This window comes from Balaenoptera acutorostrata, chromosome 10 (assembly GCF_949987535.1).
Source record: "Balaenoptera acutorostrata chromosome 10, mBalAcu1.1, whole genome shotgun sequence".
In the NCBI taxonomy this organism is placed as follows: Eukaryota; Metazoa; Chordata; class Mammalia; order Artiodactyla; family Balaenopteridae; genus Balaenoptera; species Balaenoptera acutorostrata.
In genome coordinates, this window is record NC_080073.1 from 8,094,140 (window position 1) to 8,119,129 (window position 24,990).

Below are 24,990 nucleotides of genomic sequence, written 5' to 3' on the forward strand. Positions count from 1 at the left end.
GCGCGCACAGCCTCAGTAGTTGTGGCACTCTGGCTTAGTTGTCCTGTGGCATGTGGGATCTTAGTTCCCCAACCGGGGGCTGAATCTGTCCCCTGCATTGGAAAGTGGATTCTCGACCACTGGACCACCAGGGAAGTCCCTGGGCATTATGTTTCCATCCCAAGCTCCCGCAGGGCTCTCCGTCGGGAGTGGCTGTAGTGGCTGATGCCTGCAACATCCCTTGTTTACTGATATGGCAGGCGGCATTTTTAGTTCACAGATGGTTTATAGCAAGTCCTGGTGGCCCTGGAGCCAGGTATGAGGCTCAGCTTTGAGGGGAGGAGCTGACCTGGGGCTTCTGAAGCTGCTAGGCAACCTCAGAGATAGTCTTGTGTTCTGTTTAGAGAGGGCTGTTGGCCGAAGGATGTGCTCCACTGAAAGGAAAGAAAAAATGGGGTCTGGGAAACAGGGGGCCAGTACAAGAGAGATGAAGGGAATTTCTAAGATGATGATGCCAGTAGATCCCGAGATGACAGCTTGAAGCAGCCTAGAGAGCTCCCAGGAGTGTTCTGGGGAAGGAGTGTGACAGGACGAGAGTTGTGCTGGGCTGTGGGGCTGGTGGTCACTGCCGGTGGGAGTTCGCTGTCCACAACACGTCCTTGCCTTCCCTGGCTCGCTCTCTTCTCCCTGTGGGTGCACATTCTAGTGGCTGTGTCCTGGCTACACAAGTCCCTAATTCCTGTCCACTCAGCAGCTATCAAGGGGGCTGCCAGGCTCTGCAGGCGCTTGGCATTTGTGAGCCCCATGCTTTAGAAGAACTGGTGAAAAATGAAACCATTTCTCAACCCCAAGGCACTTACAGTCTAGCTGGGAGACAACACATGAATTCATAAAAAATTAAACAGCGATAACACTATCCCACAGAAATACTGACTGAATTGCCAGGTGAACAGTACAGACTCTGAGGGTTGTGAGTCCAGAGAGGGAGGTTTCGTTGTGGGCCCCGGAGAGCTGGAAAGGCTTCAAGGAAGCTGAATAACTAGGGCTTGAAGGAATAGCCAGGACTTTAAAACTAATACCAATGGAATTTTTTCAATCAACTTTGTTGACATATAATGGATATACCATAAAATGCACCCATTTTATGTGTAGAAATCAGTTTTGACAAACGCATACATCCACCTGTCACCACCACCCAGAAGTTTGCTTGTGCCTCTTTGCGGTCAGCCGCCCCTATCCTCCACCTCAAGGCGCCACTGATCTGATTTCTATTGCCATAGACTAGTTTTGTGTGTTCTAGGGGGTGAGAGCTGGGGAGCTCTTGGAGGTGATGGAAATGTTCTATATCCTGCTTTGGGTGGTGGTTAGACATGTTTACATTTGTCAAAACTCATTGATGGAGAGGAAGAGTTGGGGAGAAGGAGTTGCAATGAGCTTTTCCTTCATTTCCCCCGTCCCGCCCCTCTACATTCTGCCCATCCTGACATTTCAGTATTGGACCAGGCGAGTGGGGCCATGGAGGAGTGTGGGTAACACGGAGGAACAAGAACAGCAAGAATAGAGGGAAAGGGGAGAGACAGAAAGTCCTAGAGAGGAGCTTGGGTGTGTGTGTGACGGGGGCAGCTTCCTCAGCTCGCAGAATCAGTTTTTATGGTCATGGGATTGGGGGCTGCTGCTCAGGAGTCGTAGCAAAAGGTGGGTCCATGTGAGTTGCTGGCTACTTGTATTTTCAAAATCAGATACTCTGGATTTAGAAAACAAGATGTTCTTTTAGGGGCTTCCCTGGTGGCGCAGTGGTTGAGAATCTGCCTGCCAATGCAGGGGACACGGGTTCGAGCCCTGGTCTGGGAAGATCCCACATGCCGGGGAGCAACTGGGCCCGTGAGCCACAACTACTGAGCCTGCGCGTCTGGAGCCTGTGCTCCGCAACGGGAGAGGCCGCGATAGTGAGAGGCCCGCGCACCGCAGTGAAGAGTGGCCCCCGCTTGCCGCAACTAGAAAAAGCCCTCGCACAGAAATGAAGACCCAACACAGCTAAAATAAATAAATAAATAAATTTATAAAAAAAAAAAAAAAAGATGTTCTTTTCAAAAATAAGATCCCAGACGAGGAAGTGCTTCTCTCCAGCTCCTCCATGAGTGCTCTCACATGCAACCTTTTATTCCTGCCCTTGCCTGAATGGCCTTAATGAAATAATAATAATAATTAGTTTTGGTTGGCGTAACTCCTGACCCATTTGGTCTTCCAAGTTTATTTAGCCTTCAGCTGCGCCTTGCTTTGAGATGTGATTTATGAGTCCTTCTTCTGACTTTTGAGCTGAAGAGCAACAAAAAACTGAAAATGCAGCTTCAGAAGTATAATGGAGGCTAAGAAAGAGCCATCTAGAAGAATTTCCATAGTCCTGTTTTCTCATAAGCCAGCTGTGAGGAAAGCCCACTGTGCTTCTTTTGATAACTGGGATGGGTCTTGTTAGACTGGTCAATTCTGGGGAAGTTGTTTTTTTTTTTTTTTAACATCCTTACTGGAGTATAATTGCTTGTGTTAGTTGTGTTAGTTTCTACTGTATAACACAGTGAATCAGCTATATGCATACGTATATCCCCATATCCCCTCCCTCTTGCATCTCCCTCCCACCCTCCTTATCTCACCCCTCTAGGTGGTCACAGGGCACTGAGCTGATCTCCCTGTGCTATGTGGCTGCTTCCCACTAGCTATCTATTTTACGTTTGGTAGTGTATATATGTCCATGCCACCCTCTCACTTTGTCCCAGCTTACCCTTCCCCCTCCCCATATCCTTAAGTCCATTCTCTACGTCTGTGTCTTTATTCCTGTTCTGCCCCTAGGTTCATCGGAACCATCTTTTTTTTTAGATTCCATATATGTGTGTCAGCATATGGTATTTCTTTTTCTCTTTCTGACTTACTTCACTCTGTATGACAGACTCTAGGTCCATCCACCTCACTACAAATAACTCAAATTTCATTTCTATTCATGGCTGAGTAATATTCCATTGTATATATGTGCCACATTTTCTTTATCCATTCATCTGTCAGTAGACTCTAAGGTTACTTCCATGTCCTGGCTACTGTAAATAGAGCTGCAATGAACATTGTGGTACATGACTCTTTTTGAATTATGGTTTTCTCAGGGTATATGCCCAGTAGTGGGATTGCTGGGTCATATGGTAGTTCTATTTTTAGTTTTTTAAGGAACCTCCATACTGTTCTCCATAGTTTTTTTAATTTTAATAAACTTTGTTTTAGAATAGTTTTATATTTATAGAAACGTTGCAAAGATAAGATAGTACAGTTCCCATATACTCCACATCCAATTTCCCCTATTATTAATATCTTCATTTTACACGAAAATGGTATATTTGTCACAATTAATGAATATTGATACATTATTATTAACTGAAGTTAGTAAATTACTGAATTACTGAAAAAACTGAAGCTGAAACCAAATCTTCAGTCATTTTTGTGTCTCCCCTGTACAAGAAAGGTATATGTGGATTCTAAGGGCATTAGGGGAAAGGGGAGAATTTGCGCTGACTTAGTTTGATAAAGATCTTGCCCATGGGGCTTCCCTCGTGGCGCAGTGGTTGAGAATCTGCCTGCCAATGCAGGGGACACGGGTTCGAGCCCTGGTCTGGGAAGATCCCACATGCCGCGGAGCAACTAGGCCCGTGAGCCACAATTACTGAGCCTGCGCGTCTGGAGCCTGTGCTCCGCAACAAGAGAGGCCGCGATAATGAGAGGCCTGCGCACCGTGATGAAGAGTGGCCCCCACTTGCCGCAACTAGAGAAAGCCCTCGCACAGAAACGAAAACCCAACACAGCCATAAATAAATAAATTTTAAAAAAAAGATCTTGCCCATTGGGCAAAGTTGGGGCATGAAAAATTGAGCGGGCCAAAGAAAGCTCAGAATCTTCTAATTCACTCTTCTGAGCGTCTTCAGATGATTCCCCTCTACCTGGACATGTTAACTCTTCCATTCAGTAGAAAGCTCTTCTAAGAGTGGGGCTAGGGTAGGGTGACACCTGCATCAATGGCCTTTTTATGTCACCTGAGAGCTATTTTATATTGGGGGGATAATCTGGTCATTTTGAAAACAGGTGAGAAATATGGGGCCAAGTGGAATATTTTTACTAAAAAGATACAAAGCTTTTTTTTAAAATGAAATGAAATATCATGTCTAGTGCCTCAGTTTCTCTCAAGTACTCTTTTGACAGCACGCCTCAAAGAAACCACAAGTTGGAGGAAACTAGGTCTTTTGGGTCACCCTCACTTAGAAGTGAATTTTTGAACATGACACACAAGTCAAAATGCTTCTAGGTGCCCTGCAAATTGTCATTCCTTGTTACAAATGTCACTGCCACATCTTGGGAACAAGAGTGCACGCCCTTATGTGCCCTTGGCTGTTGCTATGTCATTTTATTGGCCAGAGGATTCTTAGTTTATCATCTCTGAGTCTTAGATTTCTGACCTCTTTATTGTCCTGGGTAGTCAGTAAGCTCCAGGGTTTACACTTAAGATATGGGTGAGTTTTCTTTCAACTTACTCTATAGCCCCTCTAGGGTGAATGGTGCATTGTCTATAAAAGGGATGAGACATAACCTTTTCAGGCCAAGATTTAATAGCCCATTACAGAGCAAAATGTCCACTGGGACCAGGACAGTCTGACCTTCTAGAAAATGACTGAGCCACCAACTATAAAATATGTTTTTAAAATCCCAAGAGGTCTCAGGTGGTAAAGGGCAGAACATTTTTGATTTCTGTTATTTGTTAGAAGTTGAAACACCATATTCCAAAAGATGTTTCTGGTAAAGAGGTTCTTGAGATCTGGAATGTGAGTCAAAGCTGAAGGAGAATAAATTCGATTCGTTGCCAGAGGAAGGTCTGTCTTGAGTGTGTTCTGACATATTCCACTCCAGGACCCAGATCCTTTGAGTCCTACCTACCCCTTTCTTCCCCCCTGGCCATCCATTCATCTGTCCATCCATCCATGGGGACACAGTATATACAAGACGAACAAGGTTCCTGCCCTCATGGGGAAGAGAGACCTCAAACAGAAAACAAACCATTAAGTAAAGAATTATAACTGTGAGTGTCCTCGAATAGAAAATTGGGGCTGAGATAGAGAATAGTTGTGTATGGGGTTGCGGAGCATTGGGGCACCTGCTTTAGGTTGTGTGATCAGAGAGGCCTCCGAGGGGAGGTGATGTTTAAGCTGAGACTGAAGGATGGGAAGGCATCAGCCACGTGAAAAACTGGGGAGAGAGTGTTTGGGGCAGAGGGAATAGCCTGTGTGAAGGCAGGAAGGGATGTGGTGAGGTAGGACTAAACGAAGGGCACTGTGCCTGGACCACAGTGAGTATGTAGGGGAGTGGGCAATTCTGGAACCAAGAGGAGGTAGAGCAGGAACCTCTTCCTAGGTCCCCTTTGTCAGTCAGAGTTGCACAGCTGACTACAGCCCTAAGGGAAATGATGTGCTTTATAGTCAACCCAAGCCACTGGCTGATGCTTTCACGAGTGGGCTGCCATCAGCTTCAACTCAGGGTCTTAGATCTACGTGAAAATTTAGCTCAAATTGATGTCTGGTAGGAATTTGCCCCAGACCCCAGACACACAATCAAATTAAGCAGAGCAAATTTTCCTGTTTTACCTAACTTTTCTCCTTTCCTGCTTTGGCTTCAGTTCAGCCAGCTGCAGTCACTCTTGTAACTGCTTGTGGCTTTGGTCAGGAATTAAGGAATTGTGTGCTGATTCGCTCCAAGTTTTATTCTCGGACTTCTCTAACTCTCTTCCTCCCCTCATTTTTCTCCCCATTCAGCATTGTTTTCTGAAACAATAGAGAAACATAAATGCTCTGTTCTTTTTTTTTTAATAAAGTCCCTTCATGTGAATGCTAGATGGGATTCTAGGGTCTGGAGCTGTTCTGTCCAATATGGTGGCCACAAGCCACATGCGGCTATTGAACACTTGAATCGTGGCTAGTCTGAATTGAGATGTGTAAAACGAGCACCAGATTTCAAAGAGTTAGTAATATATATATATCTTATTAATTTTTATATTGATACATATTGAAATATTTTTGATAGATTAAATACAATGTGTCATTAAAATTAATCTTTCATGTTTCTCTTTACTTTTTATATGTGGCTACTAGAAATTGTGGCTTGCATTATATTTCCATGGGACAGCACTGGCTTAGAGGTTCTCTACTGCACCATAAAAATAATGAAGTACTGAATCATGCTGTGGATGAACCTCAAAAGCATTATGCTCGGTGAAAGAAGCCAAATGCAAAAGACCACATATTGTATGATTCTATTTTTATGAAATATCCAGAATAAGCAGATCTATAGAGACAGAGGGTGGATGAGTGGTTGCCATAGGCTGGAGATGGGAAGAGGGAGTGACTATAGATCAGCACAAAGGATCTTTTCAATGTGATGGAAATGTTCTAAAATTGAGTTGTGGTGATGGTTGCACAACTTTGAATATTTACTAAAAATCACTGAATTATACATTTTAAATGTGTGAATTTTATATGTAAATTATACCTCAATAATTAAAAAAGAGGGCAGTGGATATGAGTCTGTAATTCCAGGGAAATGTAAGATCTGGAGATTAAGTTAGGAAGTCTCAGCAAGCATTTGAGATCACCTAGAGAGGGTGGGTAGGAGACCCAGTTTGCATCCTGGGGGCATTCCAATATTTAGAGGTTAGAGTGTGGACAGATGAGGAGACAACAAGAGAAACTGAGGAACAGCCTGTAGGGCAGGAAGGACACCTGGAAAGTGTACAGAGTCACGAAAATCAAGAGGAAAAAGCTTTATAAGAAGAAGGGAGTGATTAACTGAGGTAGGCAGTGCTGAGTGCTGAGCAGTCAGGTAAGAGCAGAGGAGACATTGGGTTCAGCCGCACAGAGCAGTCTCCGTGGAGTGGTGAGGACAAAAGCCAGCTGCAGTAAGGCAAGAGGAGGAAGCGACAGGGACTCCAAACAGAGCTCCTTCAGGAAGTTTTGCTGGAAAGGAGAGCTGAGAAATGGAGATTGAGTTAGAGGAGAAATGGGGTCAAGGGGAGGCTTAAAAGGCAGGTTGGATATATCCAGTGTACGTGTTGATACGCTGATGGAAATGATCCAGAAGAGAGGAGACTGGCGATGCTAGAGAGAGGGGAGACACTTGCAGAAGCAAAGCCCCTGAAAAGGGCCAAGGGCATGGGACCTGCAGCACGGGGTCTGGGTTTTAGCAGAAGCAGGATGCTTCCTCCAGAGCACTGGGAAAAGGAGGTAGCAGGGGAGTGGGCAGGCGCAGGTAGGTGGGTAGGTCTCATGGTGGTACCCAGAGACCCTGTCTTATTGATTTTGTTTTCCAGTGAAGGAAGCGAGAAGGTCTTCAGCTGAGGATGAAGGCAGGAGGGCTGGGGGTGGGTGCTTGGGGGGTTGAGTAACAACAGAAGGTGTCTTATGGCTGATACCCTTCAGTGCCAGGCATGACAGGTGCTCAGTAAACCTTTGTGGACATAAAGCAGTGCATGAGCTCTCGAGCTGGGGTATGCATAGAAGAGAGTACCGGGAGTGCTTGTCAAAGTGCAGATTCCTGGGTCCTTATCCAGGAAAGAGCCAAAAACTCTGCATTTTTGACAAGAGTTCCAGAAGATTCTGATGCCAGTGGTCAGCAGGTTGTAGTTTGAGAACCGCTGAAAAAAAAAACTGTGTAGGAACAATAACAAATGAAATATATGTGAACATGGCCCTACAAATAGGAGGCATTGAGGATTTAATAAGACTCAGTTCTTGGTAACAGAACATACCTTAGGCATAATAAGATTTCCCATTTCACAAATAATTAAGTTAAGGTGTTGTTTCTTGTTTTTAGAAAAAGATGAATGTTCTCCGCTCAAAAATAAAATAAACCAACAAAAATGAAAACAAAACCAACAATTAAATCAATGTACACTTTTCTTTCCAGGGGAGAGAGCAGAATGCGGTACAACCAGGTAAGAGCGGTGCATCTTGTTTCCTTCACCTGCTGCCTGAGTGGGCAGTGGGAGGAGGGGGGAGGGGGAGGAGCAGGACAGGCGGGGAGGTGGCGAGACAGTGCTGGAGCTCAGGGCAGCGGAGGAGTCTTAGAGGGGACAGCGCCTCGCCCGTGTCCCCACGGGGGTGTGGCTGTGCTGAGAGGGAAGGCAAAGGTCTTTTGGCTGCTCTGCTGGTTCCAGCGTTAGACTGGTGATGGGGAGGGGGCCTTTCAGAGCTGCTGTGGGAAGTGGGTGTCGTCCCTCGTTGCTATCCATCTGGTGGGAGGACGGGAAGGTAATATATATTGCAGAGCGGCCGAGGGCAACCAGGAGAAGCCAGAGGCTGTGGGGTAGCTGCCCACCTGTCTCCCCATCCGTTCTATGGCTGCTGAGCAAACCGCCGAGGCGTGGGGCCCAGCCCTGGGTCCCAGTTTGCCAAGGCTCCGGGTTTGGCTGGAACCGCACACCACCGGGCCTACGCATGCGCATATCCACGCGAGCGCGCGCAGACGCTCGCTACTGCCTGCCCTGGCTTTGGACCTCGCAGCACTGGGATGGCCTGATGGCAGAGCCCCTGGTGGGGGAAGTAATAGTGGGCAGCTTCTGCTTTCTCTCCAGCTCGCTCAACGTTATCCTCTGGGCTTTTCCCTGAGCAGACCAGAACCAGTGAACACTTTCACTCAGCAGCTGGTAGCTGAGAGGCTGGCTTCAGGACTGGACCTTTCCTCTACCTGCGGCGAGTTTAGGTCCATAAGCAGCCCTGTCGCTGCCCGGGTTCCTTAGAGCCCATCCATTTCCGTGTTCCCAGCAACGCCTGTCCCACTGCCCAAGTTGAATTGAGCTGGTGGCCCAGAAGCCTGCACTTTTCCATCATGTGGCCATTGAGAGCTACTTCTGCCTCATTCTGGGCCCAGTGACCCAAAGACATCCTTTTCCCACAAGTTCTTCCCAGTGGCCCAGAATCCTGGAAAGCTGTCCTACTTGGCAAGAGGGAGGATGAACCCTTAACTCCCGCCTCATCTGGAAGGGAGTTGGCTGGGAAAAGGCTTGGAAAGCTCTGGGGTTTTCAGTTTGCTGGCCCAGGGTGGGGGAAGACTGAGGGCTCTCCAGAAGCTTAGCCCGTGCAGCTGTTCCTCTAGGCCCCGGCAGTCCCCGGACATTGGGATGATTCATGATACCAGGCGAGGCCCTCCCAGCACATGGGTCAGCAGATGTGCAGGGTTACTTTCTAAGAACCTTTTAGAAACAAACTCCTATTTATTTATTTATTTATTTATTTACTTACCTATTGCAAGAGTGTTGTCATAGTCCTAAAACAACAGAAGCCACATTTTACACCAAAGTCTGCAAATAATGAAACAGATGGGGGATGAATTGAGCCATCCCTCACTTCCTCCTAGTTCCTAGAACTCATGTGGGAGAAGATGGTTCCAGCAGATTGTAGGAGAGATCTGTAATCAAACCCTTAGCAAGGTCCCAGGGTCTTCCTTAGAGAAAAGTTGAGAGGTTTTGTTTGTTTTTTTTTTAAATAAAGCCCTCTGAGATGCTGTCTTCCACACCCTCTTTGACCTAGGGCCTGGGAAATCCAAGCTAGGATTACAGACCTCCCACTTAGATACACTGCACTAAGCTGCAAATCCAGCCATCTGCACTTTGGCCCTTGGCCAAGGTCAAAGGCAACTCTCTTAGTAAAGTAAAAGCTTCCTCTTACTTCCAAAAATCATTTTTAACTTACTGTGGAGTGCACTGCTAACTTGGAAGTGTTTTTAAAATTTATCTTAAATGCCCTGGGTGAGCTATTTCTATACTGTGGCCCTCTTTATCTGCCATAGTTTCCTGTCCAAGGTCAGTGTCGTTTTGGGTGATTATTTGAGCAGGTCCCCTCAGCCAAGTTGTTGCTGGCCTTGTATAGACAGACCAATTTTTGCACATGGGCTGCAACACATTGTATATTTTTTTCTCATACTTTAGAACGTTATCTTAGAATAGCCCCAATTCATAATAACCCTGTAATTAGGCTGACCAGATGCAATAATGCACTTGAAAGACGTATGGTAAATGGCAAAGCCAGATGCAAATGTAAGGTTTGATATGGTTATTCAAACCATTGACTGGCTTCCCTAACCTAGGTTGACTCGCTCCAAGTCTGGATTAGCAGTGAAATCACTTGAGATTTCTTGTCCAAACAGATGCAACCCCATGCACACCCACGCACAGCTTCCAAGAGCCTGACCACCATTGAACTACAATATTGCCGCCATTTTGGATGTCGACACCCACGTCTGTTGGGTTGTCTAGGGAAATAACCATCCTTCTGGTCACAGAATAATTTTGAGGCCAATTCCTGTGTTACTAACGCGTGTTAATTTTTATCTTGGTTGAAAGGCAGAAAGGGGACATTGGTCTCTGGTTTCTCTTTCTTCCTCTCCGTGGCTTTCTCTGTTCCTGTTTTCCCTGCCTCTTTCTCTCTCTCTCTCTTTCCTTTTGCTCTGCAACTGAGCAGCAGAAGAGATGGAAGGCTTAGGCTGCCCCACTTTCCTTGGCTGAGCTGCCCCCCTGCTCCCCACTTTGTGCCCCACCCAGCACTTCAGTAAGTCGGTATCAGTTTGATGTCATGCAAAGTTGGGATAGCTACGTTTCCTTGTCAGAGATTCCGCTCACTGCACAGAGCACCACACGAAAGAAAGAAATCCTGATGCGGTTCTAACAGTCCTTCGCTTTCTGGATTGGGCAGAAATTATGGAACTTAAAGGAAAAAAAAATCCTTAGGACTTATTTTAGGATATAAATTTTAAAGGCACCCTAGATATTTTTGGTATTGGGTGTCCAACACCTGCATTAAGAGTCTGTACTCTTGCTGACCATGAGAGTTTAATAGATGATTTAATGTTATTGCTGAATGTTCTGTGATAAAATCAATTTCCCAATTTCCATAATCACACCGGAACCTGGAGTAGGAAGAGCTGAATTCTATTCCCGTGACCTTGGGCAAGTTTCTTAATCTCTCATGGGCTCGTTTGCCTTATGTTTAAAGTAGGTTTAATAGTTTTTGCCTGTCTCACAGGGTTGTCGTGAGGGTATCATGCAGTGTGAGATAAGGAAATGATGTGAGAACGTCCAAAAACAGAAACCCAAATCACCATGGAAACAAGGTGGTGCAGCTGCTACCCTCCAGTTATGATACGTAAAACCTATGGCCCTGTCACATTTTTGGCACTCTCTTTTGGCATTTGGAAATTCAAAAGCAGATCTGTTGTAAGAAATATCACTCTCACATACCCACATCCTCAAAAAATAAGTAACTTATGAAAAAGAAATGACATGGACTTAGCTAACCAAATTGACGTAGATCCAAGACGAGCTCAAAATAATCTTGCCTGTTGTTTCTTTGCAAAATTTTGGTCTGTCCTGTTATTTTAGTTCCAGTGTTTGGGTGGCATGAGATTTGGATTCCACTGTGTCTTTGCCCATGCATGTCCTGGAGCTAGCAGCATTTGCTCAGTATTCAGACACCTAGAAGTTGATCCGAGTTCCCTAGATGGCGGGCCTGCTGAGGGAGACAGGCACCACGAGGCCAGTGAGCAAGGCAGCATGAGTCTTATCTCCTTGACTGGCTCCACGGCACATACGATTTCTTGCCCATTCACAGAAATCAGTCAAGGCTTGTGGGCCCAGGTCTGTGTTCATCACGCATGGACATTATCTGTGTCAGGCTTGGTCTCCACTTGGTACCTCTCAAATTATGAATGAAGCCAGTTGCAAATGAACTGTGTCTCTTGGTTAGGGACCCTCCTCCTAACCTCAGAAAGCCCTTTGCCCTAGAAGGCTGGCAGCATTGAGTCAGGCCAACTTGGGTGGTGAAAGATGAGCAAATAAGCCAACACAGGTATATGCATGTGAGCAACTCTGGAAACTGGTCCAGTGTTTGTGGCTGTTTCGCTGTTGCTGGTGAACTGTGGTATGATCGCCCCTCCCTGTGGCCGAGATGGAGCACAGGGAACGGAGATCCTAAAGTCAAGCAAGACACTTTCAACCTGACCCCACGGGTCCTCCGCTGGCAAGGGTTAATGGGATGGATGAGTCTTTGGCTGGAAATGAGAAAGTGCCCTAAGGCTCCATGACAGACCCTTTGGGAAAAACCTTGGGATTGGAGCCAAAGAGGCCTGGGTTTGGGGCCTAGCTCTGCCACCTCCCCCGTCTAGGCCTCAGTTTAGGCCTCTGTAAAATGGGACCACACGCGCAAGGTTGAGCTGATGTTAAGTGTGATAATGGATTTGAAAACACTGTAACTGAAAGTGTACTTGACTAAAGGACAGGAGATAATCATCATCCTGGGTCCCCTGGGGACCCCAAAGAAGCTGCAGCCTCCCTCCTGGCATCAATTTCTTCATCTCTAAAATAAGAATAATAATTGCCTGGCTCTTAGATCAACGGAATAAAGATTAGTCAAGTGCATTTGAAATGCCAGGAGGCATTAGGAAGATCAGTGCCCTGGTACAGTGGGAGTTGAGACTTGGTGATGCATTTAAGCCAAAATAATGAAAATTAACCCTTCCAATCATCTTTGAAAGTCTCTTGCTTTCTTGGGCTACAGATTACATCTCTCCCCTGATTCCCCCTCCATCTGGTCAGCTTTGCGGGATGACAGCCCTGATTGGAGTTTCAATGGTTTCCTGGACACGTGCTGTGCCCTCCTGTGATTTAGAATACATTTGTGTTACTCCTGCCTGACACCGTGGGTAAATTAAGACCCGCTTAAACATCCAGAGGCCTTCAGATGGAGCATTGGACACCAATGCGCTGGGGGTTCAGGCCTTCCATTTGCATTTTGTGTTCTCCTCCAGTCGTGGGTCATAAGAGCGTCTTTCCCAGTTGTATGTTTACCTTGGTTGCTTTCTTGATTTCTTTTGTTCCGTTTTCCCCTAGGCCCCCCTGTCTTCCCCCTAAACCACAGAAAATGAGGAGACCTAGGCCTCTCTCAGTGTGTAGCCATAAGCTATTTAACGGCTGTATGGAAGCGTTCATTAAGGTACTTGCTGGGGAGCCACGGAGTCCGCGAATGCACCCAATGTAATGGCAGCCTTTCTCCACCTCCTCCCCCGGCCAACAGCCCTGCCCCAACCTACCGACCTACCAACGACTGACGGACTGGAACTTTCAATCCGGGCCCTCGGCCAGGCCTCGTGGCAAGCTGGTCCTCCCGGCAGCCTGCTCTTAGCTTCAGTGAGGGCTTCTAATCAGAGCTGCTTTTGCCTCTGACCAGTTGCTCCTAAGTGCTTTCCCTTGATTCTCAGCCCTGGGGGAGGGTTGCAATCGTGCTGGGACCCAGTAAAATCCAGGTGGCGCTGAATCCGTGCCGGACAGTGGTCCCTGCCAGCCCCACTTCACTGCTTCAGGAACTGCAGTCCTGACCAGCCTGAGGGACAGTTAGAGAAACCCCCTCGCCTTGAGTCACACTCACGTCTCCCAGGAGGAGACAGGTTGGAAACAACACAAAGAAAAGCCCTGTGAGTAACAGTGTTTTTATACAAGTGATTTTTTAAAGTTGAGAATATACCAGCAAGGGAACACAACACATACAATTTGTACGAGAGACAACCCTTCCACCTAATTTTGTTTCTTGTTAGGCAGTTTGGGAGAAGAGAAAAGAGCTGAGGTAATCCCTTTAGAATTCCAGGTTAATCCTTTACACCTTAAACTAAAAAGAAAGCTTTTCACCTCAGTGAGTTTCTCTTCTTGCTTCTTGGCTGCAAAGGGTGCAGGATCAAGCCATTCCAGATAGAACAGCTCAAGGCAAGTTAAGATGGTGATGGAGTTGAAAAGGGCAGCACGTGGGGGACACACTTGAGGAAGGGGAGATGCATTCTGAACATTACTTAGGGGAACAGCGGAAGGTCCCTGACAGTTATCGGAAGCCTGCCCCCATCTAACGAAGACCCTTTGCAGAAAATAAGAGTCAGGAGAAAAGCACAGGTTCTCGGGCCCTGCCGACACTTTGGGAGTGCTGAGGCTGCCCCCGCTCTGGCTCTCTATCCTCTGGCCTCATGTAGGGCACGCACAGGACTTGCCGGGCAGGGAGGGTTGGCCTCAGGCATGGGAGGGGGTAGGCAGGACCAGCCTGGGTCCCTCTGCCTGTAAGCTGAGTTCTGGGGGACGGTGGGGGAAGGGAAAGGGGAAAAGGAGGGCACAGGTTGGGACTGCCCGGGGGTGGGAAACAGCAGCAGCCGCTCTAGGATGCCTCAGAGGAGGGAGGTGTGGAGGACCCCAAAAGGAGGGGCGCTCCTGCGTGCATCAGGGAAGGGGTGCTGTTTGGAGGGGACCCGAGTGAGCAGTTTGCCATCCAGAAGGTCATGGGAAGAGGGGCTGGCTCAAGAGCCCTTTCTTCATCCTCCCTCCTCGCTCCAACACGACTTTCTTCTCGAAAAAGCCATACTCCAGAGCTGAGAGGGTACTGAGGCCCATTTGCTACTCTCTCTGCCCTCAAGGAGCTTATCATGTTGCTCAGGAGGTTTCTGACAGAAAGCTGAACGTGGAAGATGATTCAGGATGAGCACTTGGTGACTGATTCCCCATGGAAATAAGGTCTGTGAGAGCTCAGAGCAGGAAGAACTGTGAGCACTGGGGCCTGGGTGGCTTCGAAGGACGGGTCGGAGCACGGTAGAGGGGAGGACGGAGGAGCCCCTGAGAGGAGGAACAGAATGAGCAAAGGCCCAGAGACACAGACACCTTTCAGAATATGCTCAGCTCTTTGGAAACAGGTGCTCTGTCAGGACGCTTGGAAGGAGCTCTTACCTGATGGCATTTGCAAGTTAGGTGTTCTGTTTAGTGAAACAGTCTCTGAATGGAGAGCTCCTACATAAAATGCATGACGATCGAGTGTCATGCATCAACCGCGGGAGTGTCTGCCCCTTGGAGGTAGTCACCAGGAAGCCACATCCTTATTCTAAATATATAGCCGTTGCTGCAGCTGGTGAGTCTTCCGAGAGCCTGCAGCAGGACCTTTGTCAGCGGTGCCAAAACTTTGTCTGAGAACAGACACCCCGGTCTTTGGAATGAAAAGCAGCGCCAATCAGAGCCCGGCTTTGTAGCCACTGGAGCCACGACATGGCAGGAGGCATAGGCCGTAGTGGACACTAGGGGACTGGCTCTGAAAAGAGCCCCCAGAGAGGGACACCCCAGAGCACTGGGCAGCAGCATGTTGCTGGAATAAGAGCACAGCCTCCTCAGGGGACCGTTTGACTGAAAAAAGTATGTTTGTTGAGCGAATGCATTTCTTTATAGTCACGTGTGCTTGTACCTCACATCATCAGTGCAATTCCGCCAGCTCTTCTGCGCGCCCACTCTAAGCTCCCTGTGGGGACACACTGCAGCGGCGGGACCCCAACCTCAAGGATTGTTAACTCTCAGAAAATGAAAAGGCAGTGTGATGCATCCAGTCCTTCAGCCTTTGGGAATGGAATTTATTTTCCTCTTATGATTCCCATGCTATCTGGAAGAAGATTCAGCGTGAACTAAGAATCCCCAGCTCTGAAATTCTAAAGCTCTGAAAGGCTTTTCAATAAAATAACATCACAGAAACTCCATGATTATGAGGGTTTAGAGGGACAAGGAAGCATCATCCCCAAGAATGACGGATAAATGTAGTTGGAGTTACTTTTATAAATTTCTAGGACCTTACCTGAATGGATTCTTTTCAAAATCCTTGATTTTTTTCCCCCCTTCTCTCGGACAGAAGGAAGCCCAATTTATTATGATAAATTTTGAGGCCCAGGAGGTCTACCTTCGGGATGGGGCAGGGGGAGTCCTTACCTTGTTTCAGTAAAATGAGGATGATTATTACCCACCTTCTGAGTGTGTGACGAGGATCAGATGAGTAACACCTGCCAGGTTCTAGAGCTCTGCCTGGCGCAGAGTAAACACCATGGAAATGTTAGCTGTTAGTGCTGCCTGGGCTTTCCGGAGAGTGCCCATGGGGCCCCGTCTGATCACCTGGCACTGCTGTCCTAGGTTCAGGTAGGCTTAGTCGACATAGGAAAATTCTAGTTGCTGAGATGCCAGGGGCTGGACGGCTGACACCAGCAAGCAGGCGCACATCCTCCCGTTTCTCAGTCGGGAGGAGACACAGCACGCACCCCAGAGCCTGACCCACTGCACGTGTGGGAAGGAAGAAGAGGCTGTGCTCCCCTGCAAATGGGCGACTTCAGTGAAAGGAAAGTCTCCGGTTCTGCCCGCACGATCACGAAGCCTCTCTGACTCCACCGCCCTCCCTCCCTCCAGGCTTTGTCAGCTTTTGGGTTCCCTGAGGCTTTTTCAGTGCCAGGGTGAGGGTCCGTGGGCAGAATAAAAGCAAAGCCAAGTGGGTACCTGGGACAAGCTGCCCCAGGTGTTTGGTAGGAAAGCACGGGCAGCTGTGTGGAATTTGGAACCAGATGGAATCCTGTTTGGTCCTATCCAGAGGGCACCTGATAAACACGGTCTTGGTTAACTAAGAGCTGAGAGTGAGGTTTCCTGAGCTGACTTGCAGGGACAGTGTCACAGTAGACACCTGAGGGCGTGTGTCCCTCCTTTTCTGTGGGTGGCTGGGCTAACCTTAAGGGGTCTTAGGTGGGCTCTCACCGTTGGTGAATAAACAGCCCCCGTGTTGAGGAGAAGCTAGACTTGGGGTGAAGCAAGTGTTCAGTACACACCGTTCCTGCCCTTTGACAAGGACTGAAAGAGGCCCCTTTGCCCCCTGGCGTCCGAGGCAGCCACCCTGGAAGGCTGGCCGGGCAGGTCCAGAGCTCCACTGGGCCCACAGGTCGCCTGCCGTCTCCCCGGACCTCTGCTGGCTGCCATTGCATTTCGGCGTTCCCGGACTCTGAAGGAGCTGCTTGCTCTAACTGGTCTTATTACTTCTGCGTAATCTTCTCTTTTTCTTCTGCTCTGCTGCCTGTTTATTTTTTGTTATCAGAGGAAGAAGAAATGCTCGAACCAGGAACCAGGTATTTACTGGAAAGGTCCGTCAGCCCCATTTAACTGGGTGGAACCTGTCTTTAGCCCTGACTTGTAGCACAGGGCCCGCCTTGCCTGTTGCCAATGAGTCCACTTTATTATCCTCTCTGTGACTGTAGTTAATCAAGGAAAGAATTTGCAGGTGGGGTGTGGAGGAGCCACGAAAGCATCCAAATTCATGGTTTTTTCTCTGTCCCTTTACATGAGCATATTACATATGCCTCATTGCTTCCTCACCTTCTGAGGAGGCTAGTGCTTAATTTGGCCCCTTTTCAAAGAGAGTTTTTAAAAAATTTTATGCTCTGTAAGTGGCCTGAAATAGCAGAGAGGTCAACCAATCATGGGATCCGAAAGAAAATTATCCCTTGCCCAGCTCTCTGGGGCCGTGGGCCAGTCTAGGAAAATATAATTGAAAATACATTCACACCCCAGATGCGTGTATTTAGAACTGCATCTTATTCAGCCTTTCTGACTAAGGTTGCCACTCAGTGGTCAGTGGCTGACGTTAGCTGTTTCTAGAACTTTTCCTTGTAATGTGTTTAAACAAATATCTGTCTAGATGTTTAGGTTGTTACGTTGTGAGTAGAATTGGTCTTCCCTTCTCCGAGCTCAAAATGACCCCTGGGGCCAGCCTTGCTTCCCCCATGGTGTGTCCTTCTTAATTCTGGCAGCAGGTCCTACAGTACTAGGCAGAGGCCTTGATCCTGCCCTGAGCGCTGGGAGAAGAGAGTTGAGATGGGGCTGAGGGCAGCGGGAGGCAGAGAAGTCTTCGAGGGCGGATTCCAGCCCCTCCAGCCGGTGGGCTCCCTCGCCTTCCCTGATGTGCCTATCAGGCCTCCTGAGCCCTGATTCCTTCCCAGCTGAGCAGGAAGACAGAGCATTTCTTTAAAATGATCACAGCTATGGCTTTTCTGCAATCACAGAAGACTTTCTATTTTAACTGTTTGTGGAGACTTTAGAATTAGTGGTTCCTTGCTTGTTTTCCTACTAATCCAATGGTACTAATATTCTGGCTTGAGTTCATAATCTGTGTTTGCAGTGTCTTCTCTCCTGTGGTGGTTGCCAAGTCCAATACAACTCACAACTTTTTTTCTTAAGGATTCAGGACAAGCTATACCACTGGTCGTCGAGAGCTGCATCAGATACATCAATTTATACGGTAAGCTTGATCTCAGGGCAGTGTTTTCAGCTCTTTCCAGAACAGGTGCTAGGCTGCTCTCATAAGAAATGAGATTCAAATTCATCTGGGAAGATTTCCCGTTGCTGCTCTGCTTCTGAGAGGGAAAACGTTCCATAGAACAGCTGCTGTCTGGAGTGCTGTCTATTGAGCCTTGTGTGTCAGCGGAACTGAAAGTGGTGGTGAGAAGACCCAGGAACTAGGAGAACCGAGGAGCAGGGAGGGCACATGGGAGAACTGTATTAGTTCCTTTTTTGCTCCCACCCGAGCCCAGAGCTCTGCACTTTGAGCGCTGAATGAGGTTGGTCAACTGATCAGTTAATCCTGCTAGACTGTGGTAAGCTCCATGGAGGAAATAGAGTGTCTGGGATTTGCTACATGGTGTCCCCAGCACTTAAATTGTGCCTCCATCTATTCATTTATTCATTCCTCCAAAAATATATTTCCAGAGTGCATAGCAGGCACTGTTTTTGACAATGGCAGCATAGCCACGAACCAGACAGGTAGGATGCTGGCCCTAGGTAGCTTACATGACCAATTAGAAGGGCAAGGGAATGAACAAGCAGAGAGACAAATAATATAATTTCAGATAGTGATAATGCCAAGGAACTAATTAAAGGGGATAGAGAATGGCTGGAGGGGGGCAGGCCTGCTTTGGCTAAGGTTGTAAGGAGAGCCGTCTCCGAGGGGGTGATATTTGAGTAGAAGAAGCCAGCCATGCAGTCCAGGTGGAGAGAATGGCGAGTGTCAAGGCCTAATATGGGAAAGAAGGCCAGCGTGACTGGACAGGAATGAGCCAAGAGGATGGGGTAAGAGACACAGGTGGTAGAAATTCAGCATTGGTTAACGAAAGAAATATGAACAACGTTTATTGAGCACATACTATATGTACAAACCAAACTTTAACTAAAGCCTGCCTTTAAGGGTAAACACTTTCCTGAATTATAAAGTGGAGAGTTGTTTCATACAGAAAAACTGAATCTCAGGGAAAGGATCCCAGTCTTAATTCCCTTTTCAGATGAGGGAAGCCCTCTAATTCCTTCAATCTAATAGGTTGCTGTTTTGTTGTTACTGCTGTGTCAGGTATCAAGGTCTCCTCTTTTTTATGGCCTTGTAGAAACACATAAAAAATGAGATTGTCCTTCTTCAATAAGTTAACGTCCCCCAAACTCCTTGATCCCAAGCCAGCATGCACTCTAGACTCTAGATTTTCTTGAAGGAAGACAATGTCTGTGATGGGCGAGGGAATGGTTGAGGGAGTGGCATTAATCATTCTCATTCAAAATCTCTGTGGCTGTTAAACTCCGACGGCATTTGTAAACTCAGGCCAAGCTACTTGGGACCAGTGCAACTGATGAACGCACTAGGCAGCATTCACTACCCAGTTATTTGATTGAGCTAGCCTGTGGGTTAGAGTGGAAGTCATTCACTGGTCCAGTGTTGATATAAACATCTTGTTTCCTTCAAGCCAAACAAGAGACCCTAGACATATGAAGCAGAATGTGACTGAGTATTTGGACCAGCTGAAGTTCATCGCAAAGGCTCCTTTTGGGCTTCTGCCAGGAGACGGTCACTGGGAATGACTCTGTTACAAAGGATGGCGGGAGAAAGAGGCAAGCAGTGGGGAGAGTCTTCGTGTTCCCAGTGGTCTGATGAGCTCAAGGCATTTTCTCTTTCTTTTTTTGTTTATTTCTTTTAGGACTCCAGCAGCAAGGGATCTTCAGAGTGCCAGGATCCCAGGTTGAAGTCAATGATATCAAAAATTCCTTTGAGAGAGGTAGGTGTGGAGTGATCATCTCCAGCTTGTGTCCAGAGGAAGCCAGGATGGGTGTTAACGCATGTCTTAGAGCCAGTGGTGCTGGGGCAGCTTGTATCAACATCTCTTCCCAACTTCACCTTCAGCGACTTCACCTTGGTAGCTCGAAATCAGCCAAGGTGGGAGTATTTACACCACAGAAACTGGCAAACACTAAGACCTTTGATCTTTTTCTTTTCCCCGCCAAAGAGCTAGCTGTTGAACATTTACCAGCACACATGGGTGACTTTCTCTGGTGGGCTCTACAGTGGTTGCTGGGAAAGAGGGCCTTGGAATCATTGTGCAAATCTGTAAAGGCTGCTGTGTTTTAGAAAAGTTGGAAGAAGCTAGATAACATGGAGTGGCTTAGAATTGCCTAATTCTTTTTTATGCAGTGTTTTTGGCAAAGCTATACTCCCCCACCCTCGGGGAGGTTACCTAGTTCCCACTTTGGTATAAAAGCTTATCAGAAATGAAGTGGCCAGCAGAATGTGGCTTATTTGGTTGAGCCTCCCTTGGCCTCGGGATCCCTGATGGGAACAGATGGCCAGTGGCAGTGTCCAAGCAAAGTAAGGACTTACTAGGGTCAGGAGGAGCTCAATTCTTCTTAAACCTCTGTCTTTTTATACTAGTACATATCTTGCTGCTACAGTGAAACTGAGAGTCCGTGCATTTCCGTTCAAGGAAATATTTTCCAGCATCACGCTCTCTGGTTGTTGAACAAAGCCCATCCCAGGGAGGAAAGAAGAGCCAGTGTGGGGCATCCTAAGCAATATCTCCACCTCTAGTTTCACAGCGTTTGGAAGCATCCCATCTCCGTAGTTACTCCTCAGCTCTGATTTACTACATTTTTCTCTGAGTAGTTAGGTACTAAGTTTGGCCTGAGGACCCCGATCCCAAACCCACTTCCCCGCAATACATCACATCCCAATTTACAAAGCACTTTCTTACCCATTCTTCTATGTAATCCTCCTAATAGCCTTGGAAGGTGTATGGTTTGTCCTTGTTGGTTGTGCTCTGAGCAAGCCTCTCCCCGGGGCTCCAGCCCTAGAATTCTCCCGACTTACTGCCAGGCTTCCCCTGGAGGGGCTGCCTCCTGAGCAGACTCACCGTCACCCTATCCTCCCGCTTCCGTCCTGAGATCTAGCTCCAGGGTAGAGGAAGCAGTCTGTCAGCCCCAGGCAGTCACCACCATAGCCCCCAGCACAGAGCTTTGCAGCGCTAGGCACTCTGGCTTGGAACCGGGTGTGGAGAGCAGGATTGGGCTGGATGTGGCTCTCAGTGGCACATGAGGAGGGTCCTGGGGAGCTTAGGGTTTGGAGTCCACTCCAGGATCTTGGGTACTTAGAACCAGGGAGCCCCAGAATTGCCCTGCTCTAAGCTCCTACTCACGCATTTATTCATCCACTCAACAAGCCTGCATTGAGCCCTGCACTGCACTGGGTAATGGACTAGGGCCTGGCAATATGATAGGAACAACAGACAAGTCACTGCTAGCAGAGAACCGGTTTAGTAAACAGCACGGTCAGCGCAAGGATGGAGTAAGCGCTGGGTAACATGGGAGCCCTTAGCCCAGCTTGGGTGGAAGGGGGAGGAATAGCAAAGCCTCGAAAGGCTTCCTGGAAGAGGAAATGCCTAAGCTGAGGCTTGAAGAGTAAGAGTCAGGGGAAGCAGGGAGAGGGCATTCCAGACCAAGGGAACAGCATGTGCAAAGCCCACAAAGCAAGAGGTATCCTCCCCTCAGCATCCCTGATAGAAGTGTCATTCATCATTTCCCTGAGCTTCTCTTGGCAACGACAGACAGCCCAGCCAGGGTTTGGCTTCTTTATTTCCCCCAACTCCTTAACACCCCTGCTGCCCTGTGTTCACTGTAAGTGAGCAGAGCCGTGGTCTGGACCCTTTGCTGGTTCCATCCTCCCGGGCTTATCCCATCAGAGAGGATTCCTTGTATGTCATGAGTAAACTGCCTGGTGCCTCCAGCCCGGTGACCGCTCCCCCTTGTGTTTTCTTACTTGCCAGTGTCTTGTAAGTAAGTACCTTGCCGTACCAGGCAGCCAGACCCAATCCCCACCCCAGCAGCGCTGCTTCCTTTCCTTCCCGAACGTGATTTCTAAGGTCAGCACCTTCTGTTACTTGCTCAGGTGCCTTGGAAGGGTATTTGTGCAAATTAGAGTTCTCTGCTCCTTGGAGCGAAGAGATCACCTGACCCAAACCTCAGCTGCAAAAATTGTTTTCTGCTTTTTCTTTGCCTCACGTGTGCAGTTGGCGCCTCTCCCTCTCACCCCCGTTCCGGGATGAATCTCATTCCCTTGCCCGCTTCGTCCTTCTGCTCCACCCGAGCCTACACGGGAGCACGGCTTATTCTAAAAGAATAGTTCCTGGGATGTCTCTTTTAGAAAAACCCTTTCTGGCTTCTCCGGGCCGGCTGGTACCCAGATTTCACATGCATTACTTTCTGTTTCTTGACATTCACCACCCACCGGCCCTGGGTTTGGGTTCCTGACCTGGCTGACCCTCTGGGCACCTCCTCCCCACTCTCCTGAAACCAGCTTCCCTCTCCCTGGCTCGCCGCTGTGTTCTCCGCAGCCCCTGGCAGCGAGCGGCCCGAGCCCACTCCTTGCGGCCCACCTGCTCTAACTTGTGATGGGACTTTCTCTCCAAACCAGTACATTGTGTGTTTTTCCTTTCTTCCTTTTATTTTTAAAACTTTAAACCCTCTAATCCCTGCAGGGTGCCTGTCCTTTGCCACTTGTTCAAACAGACATGGGTCTTTTCCTCCTTGGCCCCTTTCTTTCTCTCTTTGGGCGAAGCTCTTGCCTACGCTCCTTGAAGAAGGCTATTGAAAGGAGCACAGACCTCTTTTCCTTAAGCTTCTGAAAAATTACATGTTGGAAATCCATTTTTGGCTTATTATTCCTAAACCCACTTTCTTTCTCTTCTGACATGAGTCAACCAGGGTTTTAGTTGGGATTATGATTTTTATTATTATATTTTGCTGTCAATAAATCTCAAACTCAGCACTCAAGTTTTGAGATCTTTCTGTAATCTTCTGGCAAAATAAAGGAGAAAACATCATGGAAAAGCAGGAATCAGCAGCTGTGCTGTGGAGAGAGCTGTGGTTTGCTGTTGTCTCCCAGGCTAGTTTTTTGCCTCTCTGTTTTCCCCACAAACCAATCCCCTGTCCTCTTGGTATGTAGAAGGTGAGAGAGCTGCCTGCGTTCTCGCCTCATGTGGAAGGGCGGCTGGAAAGGGAGTCAAAGGTCCTTTCACTGTGCTCAAATCAACATAGGGTTTGGATTTGGGGCTGAAATTATGGCATGTAGGATCTGACACATTCTAGACTCTGGATGTGGCCCTTCTCAGATCTGTTTCCTACCCCAGGAAGAGGGGTGTGAGCGGGAGACACAGGGAGGGGTTGTCACGTTGCAGAGCCTCGGGATGGAGCTGGGAGGATCCTGGCCGCAGAGACCTGCCCTGGAGAGACGACCTGCGGGCTTCCTGCCATGCCCCCATCCAGCAGCACGTTCCCCTAGAGCTGTGAGCACACACCCACCGTGTGTTCACTCTGCCCTGGGTGCAGCCTGCCTTCAGCCCTTAGGCAATGCTGCGGCGACCTGGCTGGGAGCAGGCTGCAGGCAGGGCTGTTTGGTAATAATTCTGCCTCCCTCCCCGGGAAACTAGCTAGAAAAGTGGGAACTAGCTTTCTCTTGGACTGGCCTGGAATTTTAGCTCTAATTCTCCTCCTGGAGGAAGCCATCATTCACATACACCATCCTGCTCATCTTGAACTCTGGAATTCCATTCATTTCTGGAGCCCAAATTGGCTACCCTTGCAGAGAGCCAAAGGCCTGGGCTAGGAGGAAGGACTGTTTGGATGGCTCCTTTTATGGACGAAGTGCCTTGTGGGAGGAAGAGCAAGAATGGATGGTGTGTGTGTGTGTGTGTGTGTGTGTGTGTGGTCAATAAGTTAACCATACTTAACAAGGAGAGCTTATATGGACGAAATAAAATCCTTGTGCTTCTATTTTATGTGCTTTATGTGATCATGAGACCACAAGAGTAACGTGTGGTGCACTAGGGGAACAGCTTAATACAGCGCAGAGTTTTCAAACTCTTACGGTCCTTCAGAGGGGCTTCAAGGGCTGCTCCTGGGATAAAGAGGGAAGCTGAGAAGGTAGGGCTTGCACCTTTCTCTAAATTCAACTAAGGCAGCTTTGCTCATCCATGGGAACACTTTTCTTGAAAAACAAAAAAGTTGAGATTCTACTGTAAAGGAAGGAGGGAGAGAGGGAGGGAAGGAAGGAAGGAAGATGATGGATAGATAGATAGATAGATAGGCATGCAGGCAGACAGGCAGCAGATAGAATTGAAAACCACAGGTAGAAGAAGGAATATCTCCCAGGCATTACGAGACCTGGGAGCTGCTGGTGTCTGTTTTTGACTACATGAGCAAGTTGTTTCATTTGTTGGGGCCTCAGCTTTCTTGCAGGTGAGAGGGGTGGTGCTGGGACCATGCCCACTTGGTGCCGTGCTGTGCTGCTGTGAGGATTAAGAGAGATCACATGTGCCAGTGTGCTTCTCACTTGAAAAGTGCTATATCAGTATAGGCAATATATATATATATATATATTTTATGTTTTCTCTCTTCCCTCCTCATGAGAAAGTCTTGTGGGGGAAGCATTTTCTTTTTTTTTTTTCCAGTTTTTAAATTTTTAAATTTGTTTCAAAGTTAAACCCAAGACACATTGACTTCATAGGAAATCCACTGAGAAATGTTTTTCTAGGCTGAGCACCTGTTTCGCTTTAGTCTCCCCCAGCAGAGCATGTACATGTTAATTACTTTCATTTTATAATCACTGCTGTCCCACCACTATACCAAGATCACCTAAACTGTGTGTGTGGTATTCTGAATGTTCTTACTTATACCTTAAGTTCACTAACTGCAAAAGATTTTCTGGGATAACCTGTCACTTGAATTCTTTGGCTACTTTTGAAGATGAAGTCCAAAGAACTCTTAAA

At 47.8% G+C, this 24,990-nt stretch overlaps 1 protein-coding gene across 5 annotated transcripts in view; it reads left to right on the top strand.

The window, feature by feature from the left end:
• The window catches only part of SRGAP3 (SLIT-ROBO Rho GTPase activating protein 3), a 261,732-nt gene that overhangs the window by 194,250 nt on the left and 42,492 nt on the right, over positions 1-24,990 (top strand). The window contains exons 11-15 of one of the 5 annotated variants that reach the window (XM_057555522.1): positions 7,960-7,987; positions 10,512-10,598; positions 16,959-17,004; positions 18,098-18,158; positions 19,876-19,953. In XM_057555522.1, the coding sequence (XP_057411505.1) occupies positions 7,960-7,987; positions 10,512-10,598; positions 16,959-17,004; positions 18,098-18,158; positions 19,876-19,953 (300 nt within the window). Of the gene's footprint in view, positions 1-7,959; positions 7,988-10,511; positions 10,599-12,934; positions 13,038-16,958; positions 17,005-18,097; positions 18,159-19,875; positions 19,954-24,990 lie in introns of all 5 variants that reach the window. The other 4 variants (XM_057555523.1, XM_057555524.1, XM_057555525.1 and 1 more) reach the window with 4 other exon arrangements.